Raw genomic sequence first — 19,263 nt, 5'->3', positions numbered from 1 at the left:
CCTTTGGGGTGATGAGAATGTTCTGGAGCTCAAGAGTGATGATGGTTGCACACCACTGTGAACGTACCAAGTGTCACTAATGGTAAATTTATATTATATATATTTTACCACAACAAAACATCAATTAATTAAAACAATTTTTTTAAAACAATCTTACCCTGACAAGGGAAGAGTAAAAGCCCTGGCTCCGACGTCAAGGTCTTTGATCTGAGGAGGGGTTTTTATCCGTTCTTCTCAACTTCGGCTGCACATTAGAATCACCTGGGCAGCTGGTGGACCCCCACCCCGGTCCAATTAAACCAGATCTCAGGGGCTGGGGCCAGGAGCAAACTTAAAAGCCCTTGGAGATGCCAGTGTGTGTACAGGGTTAAGAAATACTGCTTTAGACCAGTGGTTCTCGAAGTGTGGTCCCTGGACAAGCAGCGTCAGCATCACCTGGATGAAGAAATGCAGATTCTTTGGCTCCATGGGTAACCTACTGAACGAGGAGCTGTGGGGTGGGGCTCAGCAATCTGGGCTTTACCAAGCCCTCCAGGGGATTCTGGTGCTCACTCACATTTCACAACTGCTGTGAGGTTAGACTCAAGAAGAAATTACAGAGAGCTCTCCTCAGCTAGTATTTACTGAGCATCTACCATAATTTTGGTTCAGTGATAGGTATGAAAATACAGAGACCTACCTCAGCTCTCTTAAACCTCTACTAGGTGGGATTCTGGGAAAAGAAACTGTACATTAAAATGAGAGGAGTCATTTTATGGGTAAAAATATATATACAACGTTTTGTTGTTCATGTGTTGATGAATGGACTTGGGGTATTTGCACCCTTTGGCAACTATGAATAATGCTGCTATGAATATTGGTGTCTAAGTATCTGTTTGAGTCCCTGGTTTCAATTCTTTCGAGTATGTACCAAGGAATAGAATTGCCAATTATATGAGATTTCTAACTTTTTAAGGAGCCACCACATGGTTTTCCATATCGGCTGCATCATTTTACATTCCCACCAGCGACGTACACTTGGCATGATGGAAACAGATTTGGAAATGGATAGTGGTGATGGTTGTACAGCAGTGTGAATGTACCTAATGGCATGAATTCACTAAAACAATAGTTAAAATGGTAAATTTTATGTTATGTATATTTTACCACAATAAAAAATTTTTAAATGAAATGAACCATAAAAAGAGATTTGGAAAAGGAAGCTATATTCCTAATAGTCAACTCTGAATAATTACCTCAAACACCATAATCATGTTTCCATAATCACACATATAATGGTACATTAAAAAGATGATGTCTGTAGCCTTTTCTATTTAGAGATGCTTGAGCATAGAGAAAGAATATATATTTTTTTGAATTTTTATTTATTTATTCATGAGCGACACAGAGAGAGAGATAGGCAGAGGGAGAAGCAGGCTCCCTGCAGGGAGCCGGATGCAGGACTCGATCCCAGGACCCCGGGATCAAGACCTGAGCTAAAGGCAGATGCTCAACCACTGAGCCATCCAGGTACTCTGAGAAAGAATATTTTTAATATTCTTTTTGAGGGTAGAGCAGGACATCGGGCTTGTATGTGGACCTTGCATTTTTACATCTACCACGATTCGTTTGTGAATGAGTCAAGGAAGATCGAAGGGAAGAACGTGCACTGAACACTGACCAGTGACCGGGGCCTGCCTAGGTTTCAGTATTGGGCTTAGGCTATTCCCACTGTGGCAACTTGTTTAACTCACTGATTTATTGCTCCTGTTGTTCAAGAACCATTTGTTGGACACTTCAGTTTGCCAAGCTCTGGAGTAGGAGTCATGGACACAAGAGTGAGAGAGGCAAGCTGAAAGCCTAGTACAGTGGTTCTCAGCCTGTAGGATCAGGCTTGTGGACTTGATGATCCCAGGTCCCCGGGATCACAACCTGAGCCAAAGGTAAACACTCAACCACTAAGCCACCCAGGTGTCCCTAAAATACTATTTTGATAAGTATAGGTGTTGCTAGGGAAGGAGAAATGTTAAAAGCTCTACAGGAGCACAGAGGAGGGGGAAACATTTACCTTACCTTAGGGAGTGCGATGGGTGGGGAGACATACCTGCCCCTGTACCTCCCCTCTCCCCCACAATCCCAGTGTTACTGGGTCGGGGGTAGGGTGCCTCTAGATATGGCAAGCGAAGGAGAATAGGGGCTAGCAGAGATCTGAGTTGGCGGCCAGTCGTACAGCTCACCTCTTCTCCCTCACCGCCATGGCTAACCCAGAAATGATGCCCAAGTGTGGTTTCACCCCACTGTCACCCCCTCCTCTTAAGCTGGCCCAAACAGGAATTGAAATATCAGAAAGGGAGACAGAACATGAGAGACTTCTAACTCTGGGAAACAAACAAGGGGTGGTGGAAAGGGAGGGAGGTGGGTGGGGGGTGGGGGTGACTGGGTGATGGGCACTGAGGGGGGCACTGGGTGTTATGCTATATGTCGGTAAATTGAACTCCAATAAAAAAAAGGGATCCGGGATCCCTGGGTGGCGCAGCGGTTTAGCGCCTGCCTTTGGCCTAGGGCACGATCCTGGAGATCCGGGATCGAATCCCACGTCAGGCTCCCGGTGCATGGAGCCTGCTTCTCCCTCTGCCTGTGTCTCTGCCTCTCTCTCTCTCACTGTGTGCCTATCATGAATAAATAAAAATTAAAAAAAAAAAAAAAAAAAAAAGGGATCCAACAGCAAAATAAAAATAAAAATAAAAACTAAAAAAAATAAAAACAAAGAGGAGAGTTTGATGTAAAGTATAGATTAAAGCCTCTTTAGAAAACTGGCCCCTTTTTATTGACCTCCTTTGGCGCTCCAGCTTTGTGCTTTGTAACAAGTCACCCTGACTCTTCAGCCCTTGCTCACTGCCCTGTCTCTGACTCACCTGCAGCGTTCACACAGGAAAATGCTGGTTTGATTCCTTGGCCTCCACTTGTTCATAATAAAGTCATGAGACCTCATGGATCAATCATTAACCCACACCCTGCCAGCCTCCCTTCCTCCTGGGCGTCATGGCCATGCCTCTGCCCTTGACTGGCAGGCAAGCATGCAGAATCGGGCCAATGTGGCCTGCACAGGGGCCAGAGCCCAGCCAGGTGCACTCTGGGAACTCCATCCCACCCATAGGCTGAACCCACTGACTTCTGTGAGAAGCTGTGTGTCTTTTAATTAACTTCGGAAGTAAACTGAGAATCCATAAGGCATATATTAAGCACATTTTTTAAATGTGGCCTCCAAATCCCAACAACATCCTGGGGATGTGTGGTTTCAAGGGAGAGGCTTCCCTTCCCCTCTGAATGGGGGCCTGGGGCTTAGACGTGTTTTCTGTGGCTCCAGCCACAGGACCACAGCTGATGGCCCTCAGGGAAAGGTAAGCAGCAGCCCCCCGAAAGGGGGACCTTTCTAACAGACAGAGGAGTATACATGATGCCGAAGGACTCTCAGCCTTGTCGTAGGGCAATGCCCCGCTTGGGAAAGGGGAAGCCAGATGAATCCTAGGTTCTTTCTGAATTGATACATCACCTGCATCGAGAATATATAACTCTCTGCTGCAGCAGGGCCTCTGAACTTGCTGTGCCCTGGCTCTGGAATGCCATTCCTCTGGTTTTGCTCATGGTTGGCGCAGTCTCATTCCTTTTCAGTTTTAATGGCACCTCCTCTGAGAAGCCTTCCTGTAGCACCTGATCCACAGTGATCCCTCCATTTTCTCCACCCTAGTCTTTGCTTATTGCCCTCATAGCACGGATTGCAGACTGGAATTATTTTATTTATGTACTGCTTTGCTTCTTTGCAACTTATTGTCTGATTCTTCCACTGAAATATAAGCTCCATGAGGACAGAGACCAGATCTGTTTTGTTCTCCAGAGCATCTTCGGCACCTAATACAGTGCCTGGCTCATGGTAGGCCCATTTGTTGAAGAGATGAGTGAATTAACTTCCAAATTAAGCAGCATTCTAAGGAAGAGCATTCAGTCAATATTTGAATATGCATTTGTAATGACAAATGTAATCTATTTCATTAAATCTATATTCAAATCTGATACACAATCTATGATCACTTCCATCTAAATACAGATCCCAGGACTCAATCCGTTTAATATAGTCTGATCCCCTTAGAAAACAAACTTTAGGGGACTGACCAAAAGCTTCTATTGTATTGGAACCTTAACTATTGATTGAAAAAAAGGCGTGTCAATAGCCAGCAGATGTAAACCTTGCCATGAGGATTTTATCCACTGGGGCAAGTTTTGATCTGACTTTGAGGAGACATGCCCTACAGCCTGTGGCACCCGGCTGGCTTCCCAGGTAGCTGCCTGCACAGACATTCATACAGACACAGGGAGGAGTCGATATCAGAGAATATGACCACCAAGAAACATCAGGGGCAGCAGGTAGGTCTGAGGACCGACTTAGGCCCAAAAAGACAAACCTCAAAATAGGATAACAATGAATGCGCTTTGTTTTTTTTTTAAATCCAGACTCATTCAGAGTCCAAGTTACATACAATATTTTTATTAAAATGCTTATTATTGGGGGATCCCTGGCTGGCGCAGCGGTTTGGTGCCTGCCTTTGGCCCAGGGCGCGATCCTGGAGACCCGGGATCGAATCCCACTTCGGGCTCCTGGTGCATGGAGCCTGCTTCTCCCTCTGCCTGTGTCTCTGCCTCTCTCTCTCTCTCTCTCTCTCTCTCTGTGACTAAAATAAATAAATAAATAAATAAATAAATAAATAAATAAAATGCATCTTTAAAAAAATGCTTATTATTCTTGAGCACATAGGATGTACAGTTAGTGAGAAAGAGTAACCAGTGAGAAACTAGCAGTTATTACATAGTTCTTGTCTTCTAAGGCACTTTCTGTGCTTTTATTATTACAGGGTATGTACCATGTATATAAATATAAGAAATTACTCAACCTATAAAGTTTTTTACGTTCCCCTATGCCATGTCTACAAACAGGTTATAAAATAATAAAATTATCCTTCATTTACTTGCATAAATTATTTGCCCAAGGCAGTAATAAGTCTGTACCTATACATATACAGAGTAAATACACCCATCCTGGGGAGAGATGAAAGCTAGGAGCCATATTAGCCAGTCATAATACGTGGATCTTATCTGGACCCTGATTCAAATAAACTGTTCAATGAGTTTATGAGACAATTGGGGAAACTGGAACACTCACTGGATGTTTGATGACATTAAGACATTAGTGCCAACAGTTTTTAGATGTGAAAATAGTATTGTGGTTATTTTTAAAGCTTTAGCTAAGCATCCATAGATTTTATTTAAAGTAACCCAGTGGTGGAGGGTAGACAAAACTAAACTAATTGTGGATTAGTTTATGGGGGCCATGATAGGATACTCTTTACTTTTTTAATTAATTAATTAATTAATTATTTTTTTCCTAGAGAGAGGGGAGGAGAGGCAGAGGGAGAGGAAGAAAGAGAATCTTATATGGGGGCTCGATCTTATCACCATGAGATCATGACTTGAGCTGAAGTCAAGAGTCAGACGCTTAACTGACTGAGCCACCCAGATACCCTGATACTCTTTACTTTTGTACCTACTTTGAAACTTTCTGTAAATTTCAAAACAAGACACAAGATGTATTAAGAAAGTAATGAAATATAAGTTCATTTAAAAAAATCACATTGACTTATTTTAGGCTCATTGGTGCACTTTGGTGGAGAACATTGCAGAATGCAGGAGAGATGGCTTGTCTTCCCATAGCCAATCTTCCCTGATCAGCTGCAGCTGAGTTCCTGATTTCTGACTGGGTTTTTACTCCATGGGCTTCCTTTCCAGGCAGGCTTCAGGGTTCTCCTTCATCCATATGATGAACGCTTCTTGAATGTATGCCTCCTTCAGCCCAGAGTTCATTCCTACCTCTGCTGGCTGGCCCCTCCCCAACCCGCTGTCTTCTCAGGGCCACACTCCATCTATAGGCTCCTCTCTCCCCTGGACCCGACCGTCCTTCTCTACTCCCCTTTCCCTTCCATATGGAAGTATGCTTAAGTCTATCCATTAAGAACAAGACCCTTCTCATTACCCTCATCTTCTATAACCGTGTGCACCCATGTACACACACACTTCTCTCTTCCCTTTATGGCTAGATTTCTGAAATGAGCTTAAGAAACCCTCCAAGTCAATTTATTAAGTGTTTAGTAAGGGCCACACGTCAGATACGGGGGAGAGGTGTGACAAAATGCTCTAGCCTTCAAAAGGACTTTGACATTTGTAGACAGAGTTCTACTCTGGAGCAGGTTCATGTGCTAGTCTGGAGACAGCAGTCACATATGAGACTTAAATGAGCATTCTTGGGACACCCGGGTTGCTCAGCAGGTGAGTGTCTACCTTTGGCTCAGGGCATGATCCCAGGGTCTGGGATCGAGTCCCACATTGGGCTCCCTGCAGAGAGCCTGCCTGTGTCTCTGCCTCTCTCTTTGTGTCTCTCATAAATAAATAAAATTTTTAAAAAAATGAGCATTCGCATCACTGTGCCACTGGGGATGCACAGTGATGCATCCCCAGCAGGCTGGCTCAGGAGTCCGGGGCAGGGAGAAAGCACTGAAGTAGCTTTGGCAAGACTTGAGCTGGCCTTTGAAGAATGGACAAGATTTGGAAAGGTGAAGGGGAAGGAAGGCGGCATTTTAAGCACATTTTTAGCGTAAGAATGTGTGAGGGTTGAGTTCATAGCTTGTTCTGAGGATGGGGAAGCCGGCCTGACCATGGGGCTGGCTGGGGAGGGTATGAGGGCCACTGAAGGCTTGACAGGCTGAGGTGTTGCTGGCCATGAAAGATGGCCACGGCTTGGCTTTGTTCTGTTGGGTGGGGTGGGCAGGCTATGGAGGAAGGGAGGGGAGGGTTGGGCTGTGCCACAGAAGCAGGGCTAGGTCTGGTTAAACTTGGCTACCACAAGAAAGGAGCCTGGCAGCAGCAGGAAAAAATAGAACACAGAGACTCTGCAGAAAAGCCTGTACGGTGTGACATGATGAGGGCCAGTTCCAAGGTGATAGAGGTGGTGGTGGTCACAGGAACGTGGGACTCCATGATTGACTCAGGGCAAAGGATGGACCGAGCCAACCTGGCTCTGAGATTTGGAGCCTTGGAAGGGTGCTGCCATGGTTCTCTGATGAGGCATCACACCATCAAATGGAGATCTAGGCCGGAACACATCAACTAACTGCAGTAGGTGGCCCTTCCTGGAATCCTGAAGCTTACAAAGAAACCATTAAAAAGTTATGGGATAATTGGAAAACTGAATTCTGACTAGATTCAATAACATTAAGGAATTAATTGTTAGCTTTTTAAGTGTGGTAATGGTGTTGTGGTTTTAAGAGTCCTTATGTTTCAGAGGCACATACTGAAATATGTACAGACGAAATATATTTGGATTTGTTTCAGAATTATCCGTAAAAAATAATAATAAAATTAATCTAAAAAATTTTTTAAAAATAAAATAAAAATGAAAAAATAAAAATAAATTAATTAAAATAAAAGAATTATCCAGGGATAGGGAAGAGTGCAATACAGATGAGGCTGATTTGTTTCTGCAGAGGATTAGTTCTCAAAGCTGGGGAGTACAGGTTCATTTTGCTCTTCTTTCGACTGTTGTAAATATTTGAAATTTTCCATGACAAAAATTCTGGTCCTTGAGTAATGCTGATCCTGTACCCTGGGCCTCATAATTCCCGACCAGAGATCACAAGAGGCATTTTGAGCTGTGCCAGGTTAATCTCCTGTCACATTTCAAAACAGAAATTTGGTCCACTTCTGTTTTGCCTTAAGCAGAAAAACATGAGCTGGAAAGAAATAATGCTTTGGCTTTGTCTGGAAAAACAAACTGGGAGATACACATGATCTCCTTTATCAGGATCACGCGAAGAATCCAACTAACTGAAAAGGCAAAGTCAAAACTCAGAAAAGTTGAATTCTTACAGTAGCTGGAAATAAACACTTCTTTTGGAAAGAGTCAGTCCCGAGTGTGGTTTTCTGGCACCAGGGCACTTGGCATGAGTGTGAAAGTCAAGACCCAGTTGAAAAGCCACGTTTTGGGCTGTGGCTGCCTGCAAAAGGCCAGCGTTACTTGGGCAACAAGTCATACATTATTGAGGTAGAGGCTTGGGGTGGGGGCAGAAGGGAGTCAACTGACACCCCTGATACTGGTTGCCCTGGTGCCCACCCACGCAGCACCTCATACCCTTCTCACTCACAAGCCACGAATATGGGAGGCTGCTCTGACAATGTCCCCAGCTGTGCAAGAAGAGGACACTGGCCACTGGGCGTCACATGCCAGTGGAGGGTCCCATGAACTGCCGTGAAGCCCCACACCTGGCAGGCCATCTCCCAGGCTATGGGGCGGCAACCAGATTTCTTTCTCACTGAGTGGTCCCAAACAGAACAAATCCTCATGCACCTAGACTAGGAAGCTAGGAAGGTACATTTTGAACCTGAGCAAATGACATAATTTTTCTTTTCTTTTAAGATTTTATTTATTTATTTGAGAGAAAGCAAGAGAGCATGAGCACAAGCAAGGGGAAGCAAAGGGAGAAGCAGACTCCCTGCTGAGCAGGGAGCCAGATGTGGGGCTCCATCCCAGGACCCTGAGATTATGACCTGCGCTGAAGGCAGATGCTTAACTGATAGAGCCACCCAGATGCCCCTTCTTTTCTTTTTTTGATGGGAAAAAGAAAATTATATGGGGTAGTAGGGAGACTAGGGGGTTAATATAGGTACATGCTTTCCTGGAGAGAAGCACAAGATTAGGATCAGAATCCAGAACGTGAGAGACTCCTAACTCTGGGAAACGAACAAGGGGTAGTGGAAAGGGAGGTGGGCGGAGGATTGGGGGATTGGGTGACGGGCACTGAGTGGGGCACTTGACCAGATGAGCACTGGGTGATATGCTATATGTCGGCAAATTGAACTCCACTAAAAAAAAAAAAAAAAGGATCAGAATCCAGCTCAGTAAACAGATAAGGGCCTGTTCTGCACCAGGTGTTATGGGACAGGCAGGGATGAACATGACCTGCTCCTTGCTTCATGGAGAGCATGGGAGAGGGAGGAGACAGGCATGCCCGAAATCTCCCGGATAAATACTAAAACAGAAGGGCAGGGAGGTTCTGTGACCCAGGCAAGGTAAGTCTGGTACTAAGCCAAGGTCTAATTAGGGTAAATCATTTAATCTCAATTCTTCATCTATAAAATGGTGCAAGTTTTGCCTTGCACCATCCTATAGATCCTATAGAGTTGTAAGGATCAAAGCTACTAAAATAATAGTAATAATAATAATAAAGCAGGAGTATAAAAGGCTTTTTAGACCCTGTTGCCCTTAGGGGATGGCAGCCAGCACCTGTGGCAGGTTCCCGAGGCGGGTGGCTCTCCAGCCAGCCCCAGCCAGCCCCGGGAGCAGCAGTGCCCTGTGCAATCACTCCCACGGCCGCTTCCCCCTGGGCACCCTGTCACACACCTGGGAGCTGCTCTCTCTGACTCGTTCAAACTTGCTTTATACAGAGGGTAGAGGGCTTAGTCTCAGTAATCTCAATCCGTCTCAGAGCTGAGAGCCCGAACAGAACTTCCAGAACATAGTGTTCGATTCTCTCATTTGTATGAAGGGTACAGGAGACTCAGGGAGAGAATGTGACTTGCTCAAGGTCATTCACTGAGGCGGTGGGACAACTGGCGCCAGAATTTTGTTTTCTGGACCCTTCTGGTCCAACATAGCTGCTTCTCTTTCCTTTTTTATTTTTAAAAATATTTTATTTATTTATTTGAGAGTGAGACAGAGCATGAACAGGGGAGCGGAGGCAGAGGGAGAAGGAGAAGCAGACTCCCCGCTGAGCAGGAAGCCGATGTGAGACTCAATCCTGGGACCCCTGGATCCTGACCCAGCCAAAGGCAGGCACTTAACTGACCAACTCACCTCAGCGCCCCCTAACCACTGCTTCTCTTTCCTAAGAAGGTTTTGCCAACATTGGCTCTGTTGCCTTTTAGATCTCTAGCTCTCCTGCCCCCCAATACCTAATTCAGTGTAAGTTCCAATAAAGAGTATCTAGTGCACAGTGAAAAAGAAAAATCCCTCCTGATAACCTTTTACCAAGCTCTCCGTTCTTTTGGGGTCCTTTGTTCTTTGGGAAACTGTTTACCAAATGCCTGTTATGCATGTGACCCTAATCACACCATGAGTTCACAGTGATCAAAATGAGCTGCCCCTGTCCCCAAAGAGCTCTTGGTTTAGTTATCACTAGAATGCTCTCTTCATGAAACCTTCTGGAACCTCTGTTCCGGGAAGAGAAAGTTCTCCTAACCCAGTTCCCTTTAGTCATGTGTCCAAGGTGAAGTCATCTCATTGCTATGCCTCTTTCCTCACTGAGTTTTCCCACTGGTGCCTGGCCGGCAGCTTCTGCCTTCCTGGCTGTGGGAAGGCTGGCAGCCTCATTTCTAGAAGGTAGCTGCGCCTCTTCTTGACCTGAGGGTTTGCATGATAGCTCATGATTGCTCCATCTCTGCTTCCCGCTATCCCTAAGGAATTTGGCTTTGTCCTCAGCTGAGTAACAGTCTTTCTTTGGTGTCCTCCAGCCTCCTTCGCCTTCTTGGTGTAGTTGAGTTGCTTTGAGTCCAGGGCTCTGAGGTCTTGAATATTAAAATATAGCTCAGTAAAGACTCCCACTGACATGTGCAAGTGAGAAAACTGGTGTCCAGTGAAGGGCTGGACAGGAAATTTTGCAATCCCTTCAAGCTCTAACATTTCCAAAAAGGTATATCCAGAGGTTGACAGGCTGAAAAGTTAGTAGGGTCCTACTGTGTATGTCCACACCTCGGCTTAACTCCTCACAGCATTTTTTAAAAGATTTTATTTATTCATGAGAGACACAGAGAGAAAGGCAGAGACATAGGCAGAGGGAGAAGCAGGCTCCATGCAGGGAGCCCGAGGTGGGACTCGATCCTGGACCTCCAGGATCACACCCTGGGCCGAAGGCAGATGCTCCACTGCTGAGCCACCCAGGTGTCCCACTCCTCACAGCATTTTAAATGGACCTGGGCACCAGGTTTTTCTTCTGACTCCCTTTACTCCCAGATGGAGTTCCCTAGTTAGAGAACGAGGGATATGGAACCGGGATTCTGTGAGGCCAGTATACACATGTCCACTCTTGGGAAATCGAGCTGCCGTCTATGGACAGGTTCCCGGGAGATGTGGTGCTCCTTTCCCCTCTGCTCCAGTTAACATCAATCCTGGGCCTGAAATACTGATGCATGGACCCCAGATGGCAAAGCCGGGGTCCCACCTCGGAGAGAGCCCACAGGGCACCATGGTTCTACCCTGACAGGCCATGACATGCCAGTTATTTGCTTTTCTGGAGAAACCGCCCCCTGAAAATCCATTTAATTACCATGAGAGATAATCTTTTAAACACAGCTTTACATTCTTTAAAGATTTTTCCCTGTGGGAAAAGAAAGTTTATCTGAACATAGGATTGGATTGTTTATTTCCATTTCCAGAGGAAGGACAATTACCTGGTAGCTAGTAAGAAGCTGAGCCCTGAAGGATTTATTTTTTAAGTCTCTTACTGCTCACTGGTAGTTTGGCACTAGTTTGTAGGATTGTCACACTCTCCTAGTATAAACTTTGCACTGAGCTCCGTGATTCCAGGCATGTGTTTACTTGATACTTTTCAGGCATCTCTATCAGATTGGGTTTTATACTTGCTCTGAATATAAAGAGTCAATGTCCTCAAGGGTTTCCTACTGGAAGATCATACCTGTATATCCACCAGCCCCAGACACCTACCTGGAGCTCTGGTCAGTCCAACACCAACTTTTTCAGCCCAAAGCGTCCCAGAGGATGCAAGTTTGGGCAAGCAGGGGCCTTGTTGTTGTTGTTTTCAACCTGGTGGCCCCAGGACTCCGAGTAAATCCTGCTCATAATAGATGTTCCATAAACAGATGCTAAATCGCTGAAAATCAAGAGGTCTTCAGGTGGAGACGATGTGTATTGTGTCAAAATAGGAACAAGGTAAAATGAAAACGGAGTCTGGTGGGCCCTAGTCCTTGGCAATGGGGCTCTTCTAGTTCTTTCCCCACATCCCTTAAAAAAAGAGCAAGCAGGCACTAGGCTGAGATTTCAGGGCCCTGAAGAATGTACTTCTGGGGATTAAGAGGAGAAAAGGAATAATGGTATTGAACACAGAATTAGAAAGTGAGGAAAAAAACTTTAGTGGAAAACTGACTAAATTTTGGGCTTCCAGGTCCCAATGGGGAGAAGAGCTGGTCTGAGAAGTACCCGTCATGTGGGGGTGTGCTGCAGTCCCCAATAGACCTGCACAATGACATCCTCCAGTACGACGCCAGCCTTGTACCCCTTGGGTTCCAGGGCTACAACGTTTCTGCCAATGAGCAGTTTATCCTGACCAACGATGGCCATTCAGGTAAGAGAGATTCCTCTAAGATCTGCAGGGGGATGTGAGCTGCCCTCAGCTTCCTGGCCTGCTCTCTCCCATCTGGCAGGGAGGAGGCTCTCCTGAAGTACCCGGGAGAAGGGTTGGCGGCTGGGGGTTGGGAGAGCCCAGGGATGCCTGGACCACCCATTCAGGGGCTGCTGGAGGCACCTCTTGGAAGAAGCACATCTCTTGGGAAGGGGAAGGGACAGGCCTGAGTCCTTTGGCCCCTTGGCTCAAACACTTCAGGAGCCATGCAATTCATTGTGGGGTCACCCAGGCTTTGGAGTCCGACAAACATGGATTTGAATCCTGGCTTGACTACTTATGAATCATGAGACTCTGGGTAAGAATATTAATCTCTTTGAGCTTCCATCTGGAAAATGCACGTATTGATGGGAACCGTGAAGACTAGAGATTACGTACTTTGGGATCTGGAATACAGTGGATGCTTCTAAATAGCAATTTCTCTTGTTATTGTTATATTATTCTGCAGCTTGGCAGGTACTTCATTAACAGCCCTACCTTCATAGCTGGGTGTGTGATACATGGGCATGTAAAAAACAAAACAAAAAAAATCGTCCACCCACTGGTCTAGTATTAGCGCTCCTGCCATCCTTTTCCCAGGGGACCTGAGAAGGTGCTGGTGCTACCAGAATTGCTTTAGGGAAAGGGGGACATTCTCGGGAGAAGAGACCAGGTTTCTGACCCTCAGGCTGTGTGTCTCCAATTGCCGCATCCACCTGCCTCCTGTCGGGACCCAGGCCGGTGTGGCCTACCTAGGTGCTCTCAGGCAGCGCTGGGCTGGCCAGGGCTCTGAAGGCTCCCCTCCCCACAGTGAGGCTGAACCTGGTCCCGGACATGCACATCCAGGGCCTCCGGTCCCGCTACACGGCCACCCAGCTGCACCTCCACTGGGGGAACCAGAATGACCCTCACGGCTCCGAGCACACCGTCGCTGGGAAGCACTTTGCTGCTGAGGTGAGTGGGGCAGTCAGGCTGGCAGAGGCTGCCTGGCGGTGGGTGGTCTGGCACCCTTCCACCTGGCTGGGGTACAGGCGCGATCGGAGTGCAAGCAAGGGCCGCCTGCACGCTCCACACACCCACCCCTGGCGCTGGGGGCAGCACAGCGAGATCGAGCCACTCCAGCAACCCTGCAGCTCTTTGCAGTGTCCTGGGCCCCGTCCTCTCCTGAACATGCAGAGGATGGGTGGGATGTTGGCACAGCATTGTGTTATGTCGCTCTGTGGCACTAAATGCCAAAAGAAAACAGGAGGGTGCAGCCCGGGAGGCCCAGCGGTTTAGCACTGCTTTCAGCCCAGGACGTGATCCTGGAGACCAGGGATCGAGTCCCACATCAGGCTGCCTGCATGGAGCCTGCTTCTCCCTCTGCCTGTGTCTCTGCCTCTCTCTCTCTCTTTCTCTCTCTCTGTCTCCCATGAATAATAAATAAAATCTTAAAACAAAACAAAACAAAAAAAACAAAACAGAACAAAAGAGGAGTGGAGCCATCGTTCCTGCACTAGTGGTGTGCAAGGAGTACACTGGGGTGCCCCAGGTGCTCCATGGGATAGGACTTGGGGATGTGGTTCTGGATATTTACAGGGCAATAAATACAAGGAGATAAATGCTACTGATCAGCCTGTGGAGCCCAAGGTAAATAATGACATGACCATTCTCCTCTGTTCTTAACTGCTGAACTGCTTAGTGTCTCAGGCTGATTATAGGTCGAGTTACAAGTGTGGAGGGGCTGTAAGTCTGGCCCAATAGGATGGCACTCTTGCAGGTGCACGTATATCAAACCAGGCCCATCTCCGAACCTCCAGGACTGCAATTTCTTTCAGGCTAATTGCAATGTGGAGGCTTCTACTCACCCAAGGGGAATAAAGAAGGAGTTAGGGCGTAGGCTGGGAGAATTTGGGCACTTGAAAATATTTCTAGTTACTTATATTTTCCGCTATTAAGCCACATCATCACCAAGGGCCTGGTGGAGATGGACCATACACATCTATAATAGAGAAAATACATCAAAGTGACCCAAAAGTGGCAGATTCTCTACGGAGGGTCCTTAAAAGTGTAGCCATTCTTCTGGATTGAGTCCTATAAAGAAGACCCTCTTAATCTCAGCAGGGAATTCTATTTTCTGTCTGTATTACTCTTCATCTCCTCTTGATTTAATCTGAACACAGTAAGAAAAGTGCTGAAACAGACCACGAGCTCAAAAGGCAGCTATAAAAAGAAATAAGGATCTAGGACCTTCAGGGTTTTAGCCATATAGAAGTCTCCATTTCTCAGAGCTGGGCTGAGCTAACATGGTGTGGGGTCGTGTGGCACGCTGCGTCCTTCATGGGGAAAGATGGTGAGGGAGGAACCCTAAGAAATCTTTAATGGGGGATTACTTAAAAGAAGGCACAATTTTGTATGATTTTTAAAAATTAGAAAGGGTCGCTTGATATGTGGGCAACATTGAGTTGTAGTCAGTAAAATATGCTTGAATTCTATTGACAACCACGTAAAACAGAGAAAAGGAAAAGACAGAGAAAATCTCAATGTGTTATAGTCCCAAGAGGCAAAGAAAGAACAAAAATGTGTATCATATATCTAGGCCTATCTACTAATACAATTTTTTGGAGGACAGTTAACATCACCTTTTTTTTTTAATAATAAATTTATTTTTTATTTATTTATTTATTTTTTAAATAAATTTATTTTTTATTGGTGTTCAATTTGCCAACATACAGAATAAAACCTCACCTTTTGAATTAAAAATTAGGTTAAACATCGTCAGAATTTGTCATAACAATGTCTTAATACTTACCTAGACTTTTTTAAATCCAAGATTTCTCAGGAAGTTCTTTTTTTCCTCACTTTAATAATGACAAGTAATTCCTGCTTTGAAAAAAATGAGCTTAGCATTTTATTTTATAAAGGTAAAATCTACATTCAGGGATTAAGAACATTGTTGTTTTCTGGTATCTTAAATTATGGCTGATAAAACCTGTATAAGCCATGCTGTGATTTTTTTTTTTTTTCCACCTGAGGGATAAGTGTGGACCCTGCTCTGGATACAGTTACAGTTAAGTTACCACTGGAGGTTTCCTGCCTCAGCCCCTACTACTTCCAGATCAAATGCAGACTGGCCAGGCTGAGCTGGGCAAGTTACGTGGGACCACTTTTCCTTAGACGCCAGAATAGGTAGAAAAAAGACAGAGGGGGCCCCTGGGTGACTCAGTCAGTTAAGCCTTTGACTTTTGATTTCAGCTCAGGGTCATGATCTCAGAGTCGTGAGATTGAGCCCTACATCTGGCTCTGCCCTGGGCATGGAGCCTGCTTAATTTCTTTTTCTCCCTTCCCCACTATCTCTCTCTTGCTCTAAAAAAAAAAAAAAAAAAAAGGGAAAGAAAGAGAAGAGAGAAGTGCTCCAAAGTATCCAAGCTGTTTCATGGCTAGTATAAACACCCATTCATTCATTCATTCATTCATTCCTTCACGGAGTACCTACTGTATACCTGGTACTTTCCAAGCACCCTATCAGACACTGGAATACAACGATGAATAGGATGGACAGTCTCCCCTGGTAGAGTTTTTGGTCTCCAGGACTGAGGGAAAAGAGAAAACTAGGGAGGCCATGAAGGAAAGGGTCCGAGAGGCCTGGTCTATCTGGGGCAGGGTACAGGGGATTTGTCCTCCCCATTGGATTTGAGTCCCCCACAAAAGCAAAGGTTCCTATGAGTCGCTCATCCCCTGGTGAGCAGCGTTTCTTTCACTGCAGCTGCATATCGTCCATTATAACTCGGACCTGTACCCCAACGCCAGCGCCGCTAGTAACAAGTCAGAGGGCCTCGCCGTCCTAGCTGTTCTCATAGAGGTAAGAGATGTCTATGGGATTTTACCTAATTTGAAGCCAGGGTGGTATTAGACTCGGCATTTGGTCCATGAACACCTGTCTGTTGGACGTGGATGGCTCACTCCCGTTTTGTCTGTGTCTTGCCTCTAGGGCTGGAGATAGTCCCCCACTAGGGTACCTTCTCTTGTGACCTGGAGGCAGCACTTTCTGTGGCTGGGCAGCAGAAATGGGCATGTCTTTTGAAACATTGGGGAAAGTGAGCCCTAATGCCTAACCCTATTGTATGAAACAGAATTGCCCAGGTGGATAGGACCCATGTGTGGGGGTTGGGAGGGTGGGGATCATTCAGTGCTGCCTCATCAGGTGCCTGAATCCCTTACACAACCCCTAATATCCAAGTTCTATTCTTTATATGGACCCTAGAATGAGTTCTTTCCTTAATCCCAGAAAATGAGACTGTTCTCTAATTTGCTTGCATGCTCTTCCCTGATAAGACAACATGTACCTTGTTTCTCAACATGCTTACTTGCCTGACCTGGTTTGCGTGAACCCGGGTTCCCTTAAGTTCTGGTTAGAGCACATGCTAGTTGTGGCTTTCAGGCTTCTAGCCTGATAATCAGGAGCACAAGCTGTATTCCTTGCCCGGGGACACGCAAGCCCCAGTGTCTTGAGCACTCAGTGTCACGCATCCTGAGATGCAAGAAGACAAGTTCCTAACGGCCCGGGATTAAAGTGCATTCTTCAGGGAGAACCTTGGTAACAGCGACTGTGTACCCCTAGCCGAGCCCTTCTATCAGCCACTGCCGAACCAGGCTCAGCCTATAGAATTCTGTCCCAGTTCAACCTGCCCTGTCTCTGTTGCAGATGGGCTCCTTCAATCCATCATATGACAAGATCTTCAGGCACCTTCAAGATGTAAGATACAAAGGTGAGGGGGCCTTGGATGCATATTCATCCTCTGTTGGAGAAGGATGTAGTCACTCCCATGTGACCTGGAGAAAACTGAATTCAGAGGGCAGGTGCTAGTCACATTCCTAGGCTGAGTCACATGCCCAGCAGCACCTCTGCCACCATTTCTCCAACATGTCTCTCCAGGCCAAGAAGTGCTCATTCCAGGGTTCAGCATTGAAGAGCTGCTTCCTGAGAGGCCTGAAGAGTACTACCGCTACAAAGGGTCCCTGACCACACCTCCTTGCCACCCCACAGTGCTCTGGACAGTTTTCCGGAACCCTGTGCAAATTTCCCAGGAGCAGGTAACTCTCGTGCCCTTCTGAGTCAGAGACCATGTGGCACCTCGGTCCCTACCCATATCATAATCAACAACTTGGTTTCCTCACTTAAAATTTCATTGACAGCTATGCAGAACCTCTCCAAATATCGCAGGTGCCCGGAAGCACTGCAGAAATGACAAGCTGAGCTTCAGAAGTGGAGTTTTGAGCCAAGCTGGGGAAATGAACCCATCTCCATAGTTCCTTACACATGAGTTGTTCAGCTACACTTCCTAATATATTCCTCAGTGGCTGGATAGTGTTTCCTCTGTGGTGGGAGAGAGCACAGTACCTTCACAGGGCAGAGACAAAGCCATAGCACCGTTCCCCTCCCCAGCAGGTGTCTGGTTGACTGGGTGCCAGGTGATCTGGTCTGTCTCCTCCTCTCAAGGCTTGGAGGGAGGTTAGTGCTGTTAGCTGCTAGGTGGTAGACGGGCTCCTCAGCCTCCCACAGACACGGCATTCCTCCAATGGGCCCTATTTGGAACCCAGCTCTAAATTAGAGGGGCCTAAGGCTCATTCTGATGGCCTCATCAAAAGGAACAAAAAAGAGGGTGGCAAGAGATTCTCAGGTCCTCTGATGACTAACTAGTTCCATAGAATTTTCATACACCTACACAGATTATATAATTGGTTTCCAAGGCAGTTTCCAGGTTAGGCTATTACTGCTTCCCCAAACATTTCATCTCCTGATTCATCACATCTTTAGTCCTGTCCGCCTACCTGCTGCCATTTATCTATGTTACTCAGATCAGTAGCTCATAGTGATTCCACTATGAAAGGGGTTCCACTGCTTTCTGGTATGCCTCTTGCCAAGCCCCAGAGGTCTCTTCCTCATTGAGGTCAGGCAAGAGAGCATCACTCTGCCCATGGGGTATGTTTCTGCTTCTCCCCTTACAGCTGCTGGCTTTGGAGACTGCTCTGTACTACACATATGTGGATGACCCATCCCCTAGAGAAATGGTCAACAACTTCCGGCGGGTTCAGAAGTTTGATGAGAGGCAAGTGTACACCTCTTTCCGACAAGGTGAGAAGATGTGGTGTGTCGGGGGAGTGTGGTACCAAGACACCCATTCTATATGAAGTTGGGTGCCCTGTCCTTGGGTGCCCTGTCACGGATGCCCTTAGGAGGTGGTTTAAGAGTACTCTGGCTGCCGAGGAAACCAGGGTGTGTAAGAAACTACTGTGTGTGGGTTTACTGAGGTCTCCCTTCACTGCTCTTGACTTCCCTGAGCCTCTGTGGCTAGTGTTTGCTAGCCAGGGCCTCTTGGCATCTGGAGCAGAGCCTCATTAAATCTGGGAGTCTCCCACAGCTGGGGAAGAGAGGATGTTCTGAGACATCCCCCCTGGAGAACCACTCTTCTCTTAAGACAGACAGTAGGACTGTTCATGAGATCAAGCTCCTAACTTCTTACTCTAGGCTTTCTTGGCATCAAGGCCCATCTTCAGCCCTGCCAGGTGATTCACGGTACCATGAGCATCACCAACGTCCACAGAAGGTCCTCTGTAAGGCTTTAGAGTGGGCATAATGCACATCTGTAGCCACAGCAGCTCATGGTTAATATAGCAGGACCCATCAGGCAAGAAAGCCTCTGCATTCACTGCCCTTTTGTCTCATCTCCTTAAGCTTACTGAAGTACAGGCCCACAGGAGCTATACTGAATGATGCTTAAAGTTTGGTTTATTCCTAATGCTATGAAAG

The 19,263-nt window shown here is 46.4% G+C and overlaps 1 protein-coding gene across 1 annotated transcript in view; it reads left to right on the top strand.

The window, feature by feature from the left end:
* The window catches only part of CA12 (carbonic anhydrase 12), a 54,076-nt gene that overhangs the window by 21,208 nt on the left and 13,605 nt on the right, over window positions 1–19,263 (top strand). Inside the window, exons 3-8 of the mRNA XM_025472574.3 lie at window positions 12,258–12,437; window positions 13,285–13,427; window positions 16,219–16,314; window positions 17,158–17,221; window positions 17,389–17,546; window positions 18,462–18,588. Of these exons, the coding sequence (XP_025328359.1) occupies window positions 12,258–12,437; window positions 13,285–13,427; window positions 16,219–16,314; window positions 17,158–17,221; window positions 17,389–17,546; window positions 18,462–18,588 (768 nt within the window). The remainder of the gene's footprint in view (window positions 1–12,257; window positions 12,438–13,284; window positions 13,428–16,218; window positions 16,315–17,157; window positions 17,222–17,388; window positions 17,547–18,461; window positions 18,589–19,263) is intronic.

This window comes from Canis lupus, chromosome 30, assembly GCF_003254725.2.
Source record: "Canis lupus dingo isolate Sandy chromosome 30, ASM325472v2, whole genome shotgun sequence".
Lineage (NCBI taxonomy): Eukaryota > Metazoa > Chordata > Mammalia > Carnivora > Canidae > Canis > Canis lupus.
Note: the sequence above shows the minus strand (reverse complement) of the source record. Positions and strands in the feature narration are given on the sequence as shown.